Here is a 16,795-nt window from a genome sequence, read left to right as displayed (position 1 = left end):
ACACAGAGGAAACTTAAATGCTCATTAGCACATGAGGGAAGCTAGCCTGAAAGGCTGGAAAAGGAAAACCCACAGAGATAGTCAACAGGCCAATGGATGCCACGGGATCAGGGAGGAGGGGGTGAACAGAGCACATAGGGTTGTTTTTGGGTAACAAAGCCATTCTGTACCACGATAATGGTGGACACAGGCCACTGTACATTAGCGTTTGTGACTTCAGCAAACAGCTGTTCTCATCTGTGAAGACTGCATGAGACCAATTATGCCAAAGAGCTTTTCAAACTGTCACATGCACAGTGCAACTGCCAGGTTACTTCTCAGTGCATCTAAAGCATGTCGTGGTGTGTATGTTTCAATGCATAACCAAAACTTCTCGCTCGTTAGCTCTTCATATTCATGGTTAGGCCATGTCCCTGTGTGCAAGACACTTGGCTCCAAGCGAGAATGGGGGGTAAGAGTCCTGATCCCAGAGCTGTCTGTTCCACATGACACTTGCCATGGGGAGGAATGACTAACAGCTGCAAAGCTACCCATGTATGCACAGGTGCGTTATACAATTCACCAGCCAACACAGCACATTACCAACATCCACTGGTTAAACAGATGACAACTGCCAGAGTGGCCCCCAAACACTGTCTGAAGATCAGGACCAGCAGCTCCTGAGCAGAAGGCACTTCTGCTGAGCTCCCATGTTCTGACGCCTAGTGACGGCACCTCCTCTTTCCAGAGCCAACACTGAGACATCTGGGAGATCAACACCTTGAGTTCATTGCACACGACATCTACTATGAGACCAAGAGCTAAAGTAGAAGTTTATTGACATCCATTTACGTAGTATTTTACACATACACACCAGTAGAGAGTCCTCAACATTCAACTGACTCTTCTAAGAACTGCTTCATGAGAAAATGCGTTTCTTTGCCCTCCCCCAAGAAAGATACTTCTGCTATTTATGATCTTGAAAATAATGCATTTGATTACACCACCTTCATAAAAACAGTCCTTAAGACCTCTGCAAACAGTGAAGATATACGAGCAAAGAACCCTCTCCAAAATGCAATGCTTCACAACAGAGGTGTAGTGCAAGAGATACAGGAAACCGGGACTCCCCGGAGGCTGTGCCCACACCTAGAGGAGGGCACCATAGAGCTGAGGCCACAACTGGGTGGCCCTAGCTTCGGAGTGTGGCCAGCCGGGACTGCATGGCCTCCAGGTCCTCTTCATCCTCCTCATCCTCTCCCTCTTCTGAGGCAGCCATCGCTCCCATAGGTTCAGGCTCAGGAAGGGCGTCGGTTACTTTACTGGGTGCTTTGCCCAAGGCTCCTAAAGAGAGAGTGAACAGCTTAAACACACTTCCTAAGAACAAGGTCCTCGGTCTTCCCAGCCTCCTCTCATTCAAGGACCGCAGTCCAGCTGCTGTCCAGAGTGGGAATTTGCTTCCTCTGACTGCACATCTCAGCGGAGAGAAAGAACAGTGCAGATGGACAGACGGACTTGTTACGTTGCCCTGGAGTGATTCTGCCTCAGTCTCCCAAGTAGCTACTACTACAGGAGTAATACCACACCCACCCCTAAATCTTAAGAATTTTAATGTCTAGACTATTGGGCAAGGTGCTGTATACTTGAGTCCACATACTTGGGAACAGAAGGGTTACTTTAGCTCAGGATTTTGGGGCCATCTTGGGCAAAATAGTGGGACCTCATCTCAAAAAAAAAAAAAAAAAAAAAAAAAAAAAGGAATTCTAAAGTTCCTAGTTTAAATTTTTAAATACTACTGATAATCTAATTTTTAATTTCTCTGAATGAAGTTTAATTGTTGAAGCCAGACTGGGTGGCACAGGCCTCTAATCTCAGCTAACTGGAAGCTCAGACAGGAGGACAGAAAACAAGGTTTACCTAGGCTACAGAGTGAGGTTCAAGGCCAGCCTGAGCAACTTAATGAGCCCCTGTCTCAAAATACAGGCTGAGAAGACAGCTCGTGTCGACTGCTTGTTTGATGTGTGGGAGGCTCCAGGTTCAATCCCCAGTGCCACAGGAAACAAGGTCAAACAAACAAGCACATTGTTAGGCAGGTGTGGGGTGCACACCTGTAATCCCGTATTCCAGATGAGGCAAGAAGAGGGTTTGAGACCAAAGAGAGACACTTCAAAACATCAAAACAAATCCAATAAATAAAAAGTAAAAGAAAAATGTGAACTATTTCCAAATTTTCATAAAATATTTTCTCAAAATACCTTTTTTCCAACAATTTAAAACAAATAAAAATTAAATCCCACCATTTTATTAAGCATAAAATTCAGAAAACCCAGAATTAAAAGTTATAAAGCTCCCAGAAATAACTATTTTTGTTTATTCCTATATTTAACAGACATGTTTTATTATACTAAAGTCGAGTCTATACTGACTCAAATTCCAACAGCTGTTTTCAGCTAATGTGAAGATCAGAAACTAAAAATCCTTTGTTTCTTGAAAACTGGATATTGCTTTACTGTACACTCCTTAGGAAATACCTTGCATACTCTAACACAGGACAAATGCAGATGGAGCCAGTGTGACTGACCGGGAAGGGGTGAGATGGGGAGGGTTGGAGGGCTCTCCTGGCCATACCTGCTGTGATTTCAAAGAGGATTCTGTCGATCTCCATTTCTGCTGCTTCTTCCATTTCTTCCTGGTCATCCATGCTTTCAAATGTATCCTCTAACATTTCCTCTATGATTCCAGCCTGAACAGAGAACAAAAGGCCACCTCCCTCAATGTTACATCTGTTCCCAACACCCCTGGACAGCAGCAGCAGGAGTTCTAGTCTCTCTGAGTCTAGGCCACTTTGCCCGGGTGACAAGGAAGACAGGTGGAAAGGAAACCCTGGAGGATGGCCTCTCTGCAGACAACGACCCAGAGGGAAAGAGTGCTCTACACTCACAGGGCTGGAGCCTGCAGCTACTGGTTCCTGCAGAACCCCGACTATGGCAGCAGTCCTCAGCAGCACACCCCTGAGCTGCTTGGAAAGCAACTGGCCTAACACTGCAAATAGAACCTGAGAGGGCAAGGGTTGAAACGCAGGATGAAAACTGGTTGGAGCCACCGGAGACAACAGGATAACAAAGGCGTGAGCCTGGAGGGACTAGAAAATGCTCAAAAAACATGGCAGCACGGTAGGTCACCGCTGCTGGAGGAGGTTAGCTGCTGGTGGGTGGGTGTGCTGAGTATCAGTCCATCACCAAACCCTGATCACCTCTTCTTCTCAAGTGAAGTCAAGAGTTCCTGACCTACAAAGCAAGGCCAGTCACTTTACTGGAAGCCTGTGCCTGGCAGCCTGGCGGTCAGCCTGCTTTTCAGAAAGTAGCAAGGAGGTGGAGGGATGGCTTGGTTGGTAAAGTGCCACACCACAAAAACTTGGGGACATCTTCAAATCCCCAGAACCCATTTAAAGAGCTAGGCATTGACAGCCCACATGCACCAGCTCTGTGGGAGGGGAAGTGTTTGGGGAGGCAGGGTGGTCTCTGAAGCTACCCGGCCAGCCTGAGGAGCTTCAAGTTCAGTGGGAGTCTGTCTCAAAAAAGCAGTGGAGAGTAATAGAGGAGGGTACCCAATGCCAACGTCTACTTCCACATGCAAATACCCCAGCGTGTGCGTGTATATATACCATCATCCAACAGTGCTCATCCATGTGTGTGCATGTACACACTTTAGAAACAAGGAAATAGCAAGGGACCATTGTGAGGCGCCAACAAAAAGCTCTCCAAAGTCCCCAGCTCCGGATGAGGCCACTCAGTGTCCATTAGCAGAGCAAAGGGTCATTAAAGCACCCTCCCATGTCAGAAAGGGGTCCCAGACGAGCGGCAGAGGGAACCCTAGTGTCCTTGCAAACCAAGAGGCACTGGAGGCAGGGATGGCTGTGGCCTCTGCTCCTGTCCCGGAAACCCACTCACCTGCCACAGCCTTGGTGCTTCCTGACCCAAGGTGACTCTGTGACATGATCTAGCTAGTCCTAGCCCAATTTTAACTCCTTTCCCTACTCAAATGAACAAACTCCTATCATGGTCACCAAGGTGGAGCCCTACAGCCTAGCTAACTGGAAGCTGTTTCGATGCTGGGGTCTACTGTTCAACAAACAGTACTTGGGAGGCTGTAGCATGAGGACTGTTTGTAGCTTGTCTCAAACAAAACCAAACCCTACCGACTAAGTAAAACCAAAAACTCAAACAAAAAAAGGGGATCAATAAATAACTGTTGCTGTGGATGATTGATTGATAAATAAAGTGTTGACTGGCCAGTAGCCAGGCAGGAAGTATAGGCGGGACAAGGAGAGAGGAGAATTCTGAGAAGTGGAAGGCTGAGGCAGGGAGATGCTGCCAGCCACCAGGAGGAGAAACGTGATGGATGTAAGACACCGGTAAGCCACAAGCCACGTGGCAACTTATAGATTAATAAAAATGGGTTAATTTAAGATGTAAGAACAGATAGCAAGAAGCCTGCCACAGCCATTCAGCTTATAAGTAATATAAGCGTCTGTGTGTTTATTTGAGTCTGAGTGGCTGCCAGCCTGGGCGAGACTGGAGATAACTAGCTACAAACTGTTGATTGGTTAAAAGAACTTAGGAGAATCCAAACTGTAACTGCCCTCCTCATTCTGAAGAAAGAGGTTATCATTTATCTACTTCTTCATTTAATCAGCAGTGATTCATCAAATTCATGGCCTGTGTAACAGAGCCAGGTACTGGGGACAAATGAAGAACATGTCCCCACTCTTTTAGAACTGGGTCACTATGGACAGCCTCAATATACACCCGGTCATGTATCACTATTGGCCTCAGTCCCTAGAATCTACAATATACTTTTAGTGTTCATAAAGATCTGAAAAAGATCTGAAAGCTTTGTTTTTGTTTTAATAACTCATTCACTCATATTTTGGGGGCTACCTAAGTTAAAACGTGCAGGCCTGGAGTCACTCCAAGAATTAGGCATCATCTGCCTCTACTGCATAGTGATCTCCAGTCTGAGTACATACCAGATATAAAGGACATGCCCTCCTGATCCATTCCCTGCTAACTGCTATTGTCCAAGGCTCTTCTTTCTAAAGAGCTGAGCCCTGGGCTCTTACGATATTTTTCTATCTGTTCTTCTCCAGCCCCTCCACACCCCCTCTGCCTGTCCCCAGTGCCCAGTGTATGGTTCACATTCACAGATAAAACACTCTGCAATGCAGAAGGAGATCCACACACAGGAATTTGAGTTGTATACTCTTGGTTGTCAAACCACAGGTCTAAACTAAGAAACAGCCCTCATACAAGATGTCAGCTCATGATGAGGGCAGACACACCTGTGGTCCAGCTCCAGACTTATAACCTGAGAGACCTTGGGTTGCCTGGTAGCTTCAAGACTCAATGCCCTATGTAAAATACCCCAAAAGAGCACCTGGAGAACAAGATAGGCCAAACTGCCATGTGCTATCAGCAGTGCTTCATTAACAATGCTCTCCTCTCTTCCCTGGCCCCGTCTGGGGGCCACTAGTATAGTTCCTGCCACACCCTTATCCTGAGGCTGGCAGGTACCTATATACTTTCCATTTGGTTCTCAGTCTCTCCTTTTTGTGGTTAAAAAATGCATCAACAACTACAGCCTGCAGGCCAGATCTGGTGTTTCCTAAACAAAGAATTTGAGCCACAGTCACTTCATTTAAATGCTATCTAGGGCTGCTTTTACACTGACAGGCAAAGCTGAGTTGTTACAAGAATGGCCATCAAAGCTAACACGTGTTTGTTATCTGGCATTGTAGAGAATGCAATCACCTCCCTGCCAGCTTCACGAACACCTTCAGAGCAGACAGTAAAATTAATGTTTCTTTGTCTCTTCCCTCTTGCTGGAGCCCACAGACTACATCACTGGATGTTCCTCCTCTGGAGATCTAGGCATGCGTGGGCTTCTTCCCCACACTTACAATTCCACCCGGTCTCTGCTATGCTTTGCACAGCAGTGGTTTCAACCAGATAACATCTGCTCCTCTTCTCAAAACACTGTGGGAGCAGCCGCACTCTCCCCAGTCACAGCCACGCAGCCGCAGCCCCAGGCGCAGCCCCAGCTCAGAGGACTCTCAGTGGTTTGGAGAAAGCACAACTAACCCAATCACCTTCATCATCTCTTTGGACAGCTCCCGCATGGTGGCCTGGATTTCTGGGATCTTCACAAGACTCTGCATAGCCTTCATCACTTCTGTGCTCTTTTGCAGGGAACCAGCTACTCTTAGAACCGCTGAAAAGGAAAGGCCGCATCACCCATGATTGTTCAAAAGACAGAATGTGCAATGAAAGAGCCCAGCTCAGGGCTGCTCTAGCAGGTGGACTACCAAACTCACCGCCATACCTTTATGATATATTCCTGTGCTAGATATCTGAGAGGTCATTCTTTGAAACTAAGTCCTACCTAGGTGTGCTGAGCAGTTTTATGTCATCTTGACACAAGCTAGAGTCATCTCAGAGGAGGGAGCCTCAATTAAGAAAATGCCTCCATAAGGCCAGGCTGTACACAAGCCTGTAGGTGCTTTCTTAATTAGTGATTGATGGGGGATGACCCAGCCCATGTGTTGGCACCATCCTAGGACTGGCGGTCCTTGGTTCCATGAGAAAGCAGGCTGAGTAAGCCATGAGGAGCAAGCCAGTAAGCAGCTCCCCTCCATGGCTCCTGCCTCCAGGTTCCTACCCTGCTAGAGTTCTTGTCTTGACTTCTTTTGATGATGAACTTTGATGTAGAAGCAGAAGTCACATAAACCCTTTCCTCTCCAACTTGCTTTTTTTTTTTTTTTTTTTTTTTTTTTTTGGTGTTTCATGGCAGCAATAGAACCCCAAACTAAGACACTGGATAGAGTATTATGGTGTGAACTCTCTGAGCAGTAACACCAATGGGCCACTGTGGAGAGTGGTCTGAAGGTCTGCAACTGACCATCAGGGAGGGAGACTTAGTTTGACACCTAGAGACAAGCTGCAAATAAGAGGCAGGTTCTACACTAAGATATGGACCACAGTGGAAAACAGAAGACTTCCAGCTACCCAAGCAGAATCTCCCACCCACTAGATGATGGACAGTGCCTGTTCTGTGAAGAACCTGTTGCTGGTCCTCAGAAAAGTGAGATAAACAGAGGTAAAACGGAGTGAGGTTATGTGGGTCAATATACAGGTACAGTTCCTTGCTAGGAAAAAGCCTTCCGTGGTCTCACACTGTATATCTTCTTTCCAAGAAACTGTCATAAAAATGGCCATTCCTCTCTCGGTGTTCATTATTAACATGTCAAGTAAAGAAGTGAGCAACCCTCCTAATGTGTTATGGAATTTCAAAAGATTTCAAGTTCCTAGAATCACTCACTTACTATAGAGCAAGCTGTTCACTCAAAGCTACACACTTTTCCTGTACTGCAGTACCTGGTTAAGGGAGGAGGCACTGAAAATTTAACTTTGGCAGAATCCAGACCCCAGGAAGCTTTCACATCTGCATAGGGTGAGCTATCTGGGACTGGAGAGCTCGCCCTGGTGATAAGGATGAAGGAGAGCTTGCAGGCTGACCAACCTAGCAACCACCCAGGCCCAGAACCAGGGCTATGAGTTGGCCCATCTCAACATCCACCCCATCAATGATCTGCTGGAGCATGGGAAGGGGCCGGTCCTGCAGACCCAAAGTTGCAGGACCTCCAGTCCCAGTGAGGGCCCAGTATTAATAGTGTAGCAGAAACCAGAGGCCTCGGACCAGACCAATGACTCACTGCAATGAACACTTGCAAGTAAAATATATGAACTAAAGAGTTTACTATGTGACTGACTCACTGTTGTCATACTGCAGCTTCCACAATATTACTCTTTTGTTTGTTCTTTTAAATTTTATTATTTTTTTATTTGGGGGGGATGAGTGGGATTGAGATGCATAATGTGAATTTCACAAAGAATCACTAAAAAGTTAAATAAAAAAAAATCAACATATAAAAATCAGTAGCAGTTCTTTTTCTTTCAGTGCTTCCTGGCTTCTTGCCAGTGTTTTATCTCACCCAAAGCTCAAAGCAACAGGGCCAAGTAGGCAAGGATGGAAACCTCCAGAACTATGAGTCTGGAGTAAAACAAATTGTTTCTATGGACAAATAATGAACCACCTAGAAAGGAAATAAAGAAAACAATCTCATCTACAATAGGATATGAAAATTTAAATACTTAGGAACTTTTATCATAAGAATATAAATTAGTACAACTACTATGGAAAATAATACGACGGCCATCCCTGCTGGCACATAGCTATAATTTCAGCAACTGAGAGACAGAAACAGGAGGATCACCCTAAGCGTGAAGTTAGCCTAAACGTACATGGTGAGTCCTAGGCCACTTAGGCTACATAATAGCCAGGTTATACTGCAAAACTGTCTTTGTTAGGGCTACTATTGCTGTGATGAAACACCATGACCAAAAGCAACTTGGGGAGGAAAGAGTTTGTTTGGCTTACATAGCCTGAGTCATAGTCTACTGAGGGAAGCCAACAGAGGAACCCAGGCGGGGCAGGAACCCAGAGGCAGGAGCTGATGTAGAGGTCATGGAGGGGTGCTACTTACTGGCTTGTTCAACCTGCTTTCTTATAGAACCCAGGACCAACAGCCCAGGCATGGTACCACCCACAATGGGCTGGGCCCTCCCCCATTAATCACTAAACATTAAGAAAATGCCTTACAGGCTTGCCTACAGCCCAGTCTTATGGAGGTGTTTTCTTTTCTTTTTTCTTTTGGTTTTTTGGTTTTTCGAGACAGAGTTTCTCTGTAGCTTTGGAGCCTGTCCTGGAACTTGCTTTGTAGACCAGGCTGGCCTTGAACTCACAGAGATCCTACTGTCTCTGCATGGAGGCATTTTCTTAATTGAGGTTCCCTCCTCTTGGGTGACTATAGCTTGTGTCAAGCTGATATAAAACTAGCCAGCACAAAGAGTCTGTCTCAAAAGACAGACAGCAACAAAACAAGAAACCACAACAAAATGGTATAAAGGTTCTTAAAAACACCGAAGAGCATGTGACCTAGGAACCCACTTGCAGACACACAGTAGAATCAGTGAAACGAGAATGTCAAAAGGGTATCTGAGTTCCCGTGTTCACTGCAGCCTCAAACAACTCACCGCTCATCAACATATGGATGGATAAGGAGAGTTTATAAACCTGTTTGGTTTGAATCTGAAGTGTTGTTCTCCCCACCTCTCCCTTGACTCCCACCCCAGCCCAATCTGCTCTGGCTCATTTTAAATGCTAGATGCCTAGTAGTGGCACTATCTGGGAGGTTCTGGAAACTTTGGGAACTGGGGTCTGCCTGGCAGAAGTGGGCTATTAGGAGAGGGCTTCTGCCTCTGTAAGTTAGATCCAGCCCCGGTATTCCTCATGCTCTCTGCAGCCTCTACTCCAATGTGCTCTGCCCTCCCTACCGTACGGACGGGAATGTCTTCAGGAGTCCAAAGAACCCTGCCATCCACAGGTCAGGGATCTTGGTTACAGTGATACCAAACTAATAAAACAAGAGGATACTACACTCAGCTTTAAAGGGGGAGGAAGTCCTGTCACCCATAACAATACGGATGGATCTGGGAAACATAAAAGTCAGTGGAATATGGGAGACATGGAAAGCAGATGGCCCATACCACCTACATGTATATGCTAATAAAGCTAAAATCACAGACGTGGAGAACAATGGCTCTATTTAATGGTTTCCAGAAGACGCCAGGCACGAGGGACTTTGAAGGGGATAAATGAGTATTTCTGACCAAAGGGTGCCAAGTGCTACAGAGTCAGGAGGAACTGCTTTTGAAATGTATTTTGCACAGTAGGGTAACTGTAGTCAATAATAACATATATTTATATATTTCAAAGTAACGTAGAGTGGGGCTAGAGGCACAAACCAGCACTGTGACAATGTCAAAATTCCAGGCAAGTGAGGTGAATATGCTAACTGACCTAGCAGATCAAAACCACATTTTTTTCTTTCTGTCTTTCTTTCTTTCTTTCTTTCTTTCTTTCTTTCTTTCTTTCTTTCTTTCTTTCTTTCTTTCTTTCTTTCTTTCTCTTTCTTTCTTTCTTTCTTTCTTTCTTTCTTTCTTTCTTTCTTCTTTTGGTTCTTTCGAGACAGGGTTTCTCTGTGTAGTTTTGGTACCTGTCCTGGCATTGCTCTGTAGACCAGGCTGGCCTGGAACTCACAGAGATCTGCCTGGCTCTGCCTCCCGAGTGCTGGGATTAAAGGCGTGCGCCATCACTGCCCCCAAACCACATTTTATCCTGGAAATATTTATAATTATAGTCTGTTAGTCAGAAAATAAATAAATGCATGCCAAGTACATGGGAAAGCATTTCCTTTGAGGTTCTGGACTCACACACATGTGCATGTATATATGTGTATAAAATAAAATAATGTTAGACTAAAACCAAAACCCTGCGGGGTAATTCAGATGGTGCTCTAAAAGGAGCTATGGGGAATACGGGGCTGTGGTCCCACAGGTACGATTCTACCTTTCTAAAAGAATCCTAGAGACGATAAAGAGAACTTGTCTGACAAGTGATGACACACTGTGATTACTCACAGCAAGTAGACAACAGCCACATCCATTTCAAAACCACACAGGAAAGGGAGAAGCTGACTTCCCATGGGAGAACAACGCATGCCAGAAGGAGAGGCACAGTGAGTAGAGAGCCACAGTTGTCCACTCACACATCATCTTCCAGGGGCCAAGGACACCACGAGCCTGTACTATGCATATGCTGCCCCACAGTGTCACCCAGATGGACAGTGACCCCACCCTCTTCTCCTGTAACAATGCAGGTTCTGTATACAGAGAAAGTGGGGCTGAAGCCCAAACCAGGTATGAACATATACTTTATAAATTGCTGCAGTGTTTTTAAATAATAAGCCCATACTCTAGGTCCTTAGGTATGTGCAGCTGTTCTCGAACCTTCGTTGGGAGGTGTGTTTAAGGCTCATCCACTGGAGCCTATGTCAGAGTTTTCTCCTCTTTAAGGATGAGTATTATTTTGTATGTGCATGCTGTATGTCCACAAGTATGTACGGATCTGCATAACCTGAACACGAGGAGGTCAGAAGACACTGGGTTTTCTCTTCTACTGCTACTCACTTTATTTTTTGAGACAGGGTTTTTTCCTGAACATGAAGCTTGCTATTTTGGCTAGGCCTGCTGGCCAGCCAGTAAGCTCCTGGGATCTGCCTGTCTCTTACTGCCCTCCACCCCACACTGAGGTTACACGCGTGAGTGGCCCTGCTCAGCTATTAATGGGTGCTCGGAATTCAAGCTCATGTTCTCTTGTTTGCACAGCAGGCATTCTTACCCACTGAGCCATCCCCCAGCCCCAGGGCTGACTACCATTTTAACATGTGTACAAAACATCCTTTCTCTCTCTACCCACAATGGGCACTTGCGCTGCTTCCACTCCGGCTAAATGAATCCCTAGGAACCTGACGGTACACATGTCTGTTTAAGCCTCTGCTTCCAGTTCTCGAGGACACACCTAGAAGCAGAACTGCCAGATCATATGGGAATTCTGCTCCTGCCCCACCTCTGAACCTCTCCCTTAACTCTTGCCCCCATCAAAACATGCTCATCATCTGTCTTTTTCTGCAAGCAGCTGCTGTCAGAAAGCTGTCGCTTGCCAAGATCTAATCACGTCAATCTATTAATAGCTGACAAGGTTGAACATCACCCACCTGAGGTGGTGCTCCAGCTACATTTTAATAGGAGAACATCTTAAGGGAAAAAATCACTTCAGAACAGTCCCAGGCTGGGGCTGGGATGCAGGACACTGGGGCCAAGACTGACAGACAGTGCTTGGGAGCTCTGGGTATACTATTTTCTTGTTTCCACTCCTAGAATGGAGACTTCCCTCTGCTTCCTTCTTGGGTTCCATCCTGTTATCCCTTAGCTGTATTCGATCTCCTAGCACACACCACTCCCCCACAGCCACTGAAGTCACGGAGCTAGCCCGGTCGTCCCAAGTAGAACCTTCCTGCTCTCAGTGTCCTTCATTAATGGCTCTGCCGTCTTGCAGGCCCCAACGCTCACATCACCTCCTCCAAGGCTGTTTAGTCTGCACCAGGCCTTTGCACTCTGCATCCAGATCCACTCTTCATTCCACTCACTGACTCAGACTCTCATTCCATCGCCTCTCGGGCCGCCAGGCCCCCATCTTCCGCTTCAGACTTCCCTGCACCTGCAGTCTGTACTCACAATAGCCCAGAGTTCTCCATACCCACAAAATGAAGGTAAAATCCCTCAAGCTAACTCCAAGAACTCTGACTCCAACCTTCCTTTCCAGCCCCCCTCTCCAACTTTCTCCGTAGTGTACTCCTGTCAAACTGTCTCCTGAACACAGCCTGAATATTTCAGCTGTCTTCGTGCACTTAATCCTTCCACTCAAATGCCTCCCTCGAGCTCCCCAGAATATCCCACCTTTCAACTCCCAGCGCCCTTTATCTGTCATCACTACAGCATGCACCTCTTGGAGCTCTTTAAAAGAACCAGTCCCCTAACAGCTCTAAAAACAATACTCTGCACCTCACTGCCCCTTCCTCCCAGACACCTCTGCCTCCTGCTCAGAATCCCAACCTCCCAGGGCCTCCTACAGTGCTACAAACACCCTGTTCTCTCTGACCCCAGGACCTTTACACATACAGTCCTCTCAGTTTGGAATACGCTCCCCCCGACCAACACCATACACATGCACTCAGCCTCATATACTGCTTCAGACTTCATGAGGGCCTAAAAGACACCTCCTTGATTCTTACTTCCCCTTAACAGCCTTCTAGTGTCTGTCAGTTTGCAATTATAAACATATATTGATTTGATCAAGCTTATTGTTTTCTTATTAAATTTATTCAAATTAATCACTTCCTAGTCTATTCCTAAAATAATTGTGCTTGTAGCATTCACAATTTCAATCCAATACCAAAAAAAAAAAAAAAAAAAGAGAGAGGCGACAAGAAAAGGAAAGGAGGGAATAGAGGAAGAAAGTAAGGAAGAAAGAACAAATTTTGCTTTTCAGTCTATCTGCATTAAAGACTGAATGGGGCTCATGAAGCCTACACTTAACCAGCCTGAGCCAGCTCTCTCCCCTCAGCCTCCCACTCCTCAACTACTTCTTTTCATTTATTTATGTCTTTGTTTATTTATTTATTTGAAACAGGGTCTCTCTATGTAGTGTTAGCTGACTTGGGACTCTATGCGACCAGGCTGGCCTCAAAGTCACAGGGATCTTCCTGCCTCTGCCTCCTGAGTGCTGGGATTAAAGGTGTACACTACCAAGAATCTGAATATAATTATCATATATATATATATATATATATATATATATATATATATATATATATGAGTTAGGCGGTGGTGGCACATGCTTTAAATCTCAGCACTAAGGAGGCAGGGGCAGGTGGATCTCTGAGTTTGAATCTGGTCTATGGAGTGAGTTCCAGCATAGCCAGGGCTACACAGAGAAACCCTGTCTTGAAGAAAGAGAGAGAGAGAGAGAGAGAGAGAGAGAGAGAGAATATAAGAATAAGAATTAAAAGATCAGTCTGAAAAATCCAACAAATGACTAAAATCACTTTCATAAAAAGACAGTGAAAAGGAAACACACACACACAAGAACTGAAGGGTTCAAGTTCCCAAACAGAAATGACCACAAGAAATAGCTACATAACTCTTCCCTTTAGAAAACCATGGGAGAACAGATGCACTAGGATCTGAGATTCCCAGAGAGAAAGCAGGGAACTAGGTGGGAACACAAGTAAATCAGACAAGAAATGCATTTTTAAGCTAATTGCAGATACCTACTAATCTACCAGGCTACTTACTCTAGTTTTGCAGAGACTTAAAATCTACCATAATAAAGAACTGAAAAGAAAATAATTCACAAAGACTCAACACAGAATCCTTACTAGAACAGATGAAGCTCTTTTGCCCTTACTGAAACCCCTCAGCTTGGAGCATCTTTTCTGATATGCTGGCCCACTTAGACTCACTTACCCAAACACATACTCCAGTTACCCTCAGAGTGCAGTGAGTGCTGTACATACTACCACAGCCTTTCTTTCTTTCTTTTTTTATTTTGTTTTTCTGTTCGTTTGTTTTTCGAGACAGTTTTTCTGTGCAGCCCTGGCTGTCCTGGATCTGACTCTGTAGACCAGGCTGGCCTTGAACTCACAGAGATCCACCTGTCTCTGCCTCCCGGGTGCTGGCATTTAGAGTGTGTGCCACTACCGCCTGGCCAGTCTTGCTTTCTTATGATGGCATCCCCAGCATCTTCCTGTTGGCAGAGAGCTACGTCAAGCTTGAATATGTCATAATTTATCGACTCAATCCCTCACTGAAGAAAGAAAAAAATGCTATCAATTCCCCTACTAGCAATGTCTTTTCATTGTTGGTTTTAAATAGCTACATTTTACTAATTGGATAAATTTTTCTTATATTTACAAATATGTACAGTTACCAAATGCAAAACAAATGAAACATCAAGAAGTTCAAAATCAAACAAATTCACATTAAATTTCATGTGATGCTTCACTGAAACTATTATTTTACAGGTAGGTGATACTGTTGGAAAACCATGTGTCTGTACAAGGTCTTGCATGTTTGATAACACTTTTTCTCTATTAAGATTACTGAAAATTACTGCATTCAATGGAACTTACTTGGCAAGGACATTTATACAGTAGATTGGACTCCACTCTTTTTTTTTTTTTTTTTTTAGGATTTATTTATTTATTATGTATACAGCATGTATGACTGCTGGCCAGAAGAGGGCAAGCATGCCATGCATGGTGTGTGTGTGTGTGTGTGTGTGTGTGTGTGTATGTGTGTGTGTACGCTGGAGGATAATTTGTAGGAGTCAGTTGTTTTATTCACCATGCAGGTCCTAGGGATCAAACTTGGGTTGTTAGGTTTGGCAGCAAGCACCTTTATGCTGAGAGCCTTTGACAGAATGTGATTATCTCATTTCAAAGTACATTTGGGGCTAGGGATGTGGCTCAATTGGTACAGTGCTTGCTGAGGATGCATGAAACTCTGAGTTCAGTCTCCCAGCATCATAAAACCAGGCCCACAGACATAGATTTTTGTGACCCTAGTACTTAAGTGGAAGTAGAGACAGGAAGAACAGAGGTACAAAGTCATCTTCTCCATAAGGAGTTCAAGGCCAGCTTTGGCTACATGAGACCCTGTAATGAAATAACATAGTTTGAATTCTTAGCAGCTTTTTGAAATTCTTATCAGCTTTTTGCTTAATACAACTGCTTAGTCACTTTTTCTTTTGGCTTTGTGGGGAATACTTCTGAACTTGTTCAGAAACTTTAAATGTTTTATGCTTCATTTATCGAACTTTTCCTTTATAAGATTTTATATTTCACTCTGAAAAGATTTTTCCATTTCAGCTTCTTACATTTTAAACATATTTCCTTCTAGTAATTTTGTGAATTTATTTTTTATCTTCAATGTTTGATCTACTCAGAAATTATTTTGGTAAAACATAAAGTATAGGTTCCTAAAGCAGACTCAAATGTAGAATATAATTTTCTGAGTCAAAATTTAAAGTAAAAAGTTTCATCCGTTATTTCTGAGTATGAGAGTCTGTTAGCTGCCAAGTATTAGAATTTCTAGGATGACAACACTTCATGTGCACAACAGGCAAAAATACCCTTGAAAACCAGAAGCAAATGTACTGAATTGAAACAAAAGGAAGACGGTCAAGGAGGGTAAGGCAGGAAAATCAGGAGTTCCAGACCAGGCTAAGTATACAATAAGACTCTGTCTCAAAAACAACCACCACTAACAAAAATGACACATTCCAAATAAGCCTAGTGAGTTCTGACATAACCAGTCAAGGAAGAGACCAAGATTCAAAAGGTACTATTCACGACTGCAACCTTCAGTTAATACAGGAATAACACACTATTGCTGAGACTCTTACAAATGCCTAAAAAACAAGCAGCCAATGTGTATGAGAAGTAATTACAATGAAAATAGGCAGTGAAGGTGCCTGAACCTGGATGAGTTATGCAAGCTGGAGAGATGTTCAGTGGTTAAGAGCATCTGCTGCTCTTGCAGAGGACAGGATCTCTGTTCCCATCACCTACATCAGTTGGCTGACAACCATTTGTAACTCCAGCTCCAGGGGCTCCAATGCCCTATTCTGGCCTTTGCCAGCACCCACAAGCATGTGCATATACATAAACATGAATACACACAAATAAAAATAAAATAAGCCGGGCGGTGGTGGTGCACACCTTTAATCCCAGCACTCAGGAGGCAGAGGCAGGCGGATCTCTGTGAGTTTGAGGCCAGCCTGGTCTACAGAGCAAGATCCAGGAAAGGTGCAAAGCTACACAGAGAAACCCTGTCTTGAAAAACCAAAAAAAAAAAAATAAATAAATAAAAAAAAAAAACACCCAAAAAAATAAAATAAAAGGGATGGAGATATGGCTCAGTAGTTAAGAGCACTGGCTGCACTTCCAAAGGACCTGGATTTGATTCTCAGAATATACATGGCAGCTAACAACTGTATAAAATTCCAGTTCCACTGGATCTGATACCTTCTTCTGCAGTCACTGTATGCACATGGTACACAGCCATGCATGCAGTCATATACATAAAGGAAAGCTAAATAAATATATATTTTTAAAAATATATAATAAAAGTCTCTAAAAGGTAAAGGATTCTGCTACATGTCTAATATTAAGAGTATATATGAAAAACAATTACATACCGTAGAGCAACAGTCACTAACACTGAACATGCTTGTG

The 16,795-nt window shown here is 44.3% G+C and overlaps 1 protein-coding gene across 2 annotated transcripts in view; it reads right to left on the bottom strand.

Moving 5' to 3' along the window:
• Window positions 1-786: 786 nt before the first annotated feature.
• Window positions 787-16,795, bottom strand: part of Chmp3 (charged multivesicular body protein 3) — a 32,563-nt gene continuing 16,554 nt past the window's right edge. For both annotated transcript variants that reach the window (XM_059257946.1, XM_059257947.1), the window contains exons 4-6: window positions 6,128-6,249; window positions 2,608-2,722; window positions 787-1,323 (exon numbers count right to left, since the gene is read on the bottom strand). In XM_059257946.1, coding sequence (XP_059113929.1) covers window positions 1,172-1,323; window positions 2,608-2,722; window positions 6,128-6,249 — 389 coding nt within the window. In that variant the 3' untranslated portion in view covers window positions 787-1,171. The remainder of the gene's footprint in view (window positions 1,324-2,607; window positions 2,723-6,127; window positions 6,250-16,795) is intronic.

The sequence above is a fragment of the Peromyscus eremicus genome, chromosome 3 (assembly GCF_949786415.1).
Source record: "Peromyscus eremicus chromosome 3, PerEre_H2_v1, whole genome shotgun sequence".
Taxonomy (NCBI): domain Eukaryota; kingdom Metazoa; phylum Chordata; class Mammalia; order Rodentia; family Cricetidae; genus Peromyscus; species Peromyscus eremicus.
Note: the sequence above shows the minus strand (reverse complement) of the source record. Positions and strands in the feature narration are given on the sequence as shown.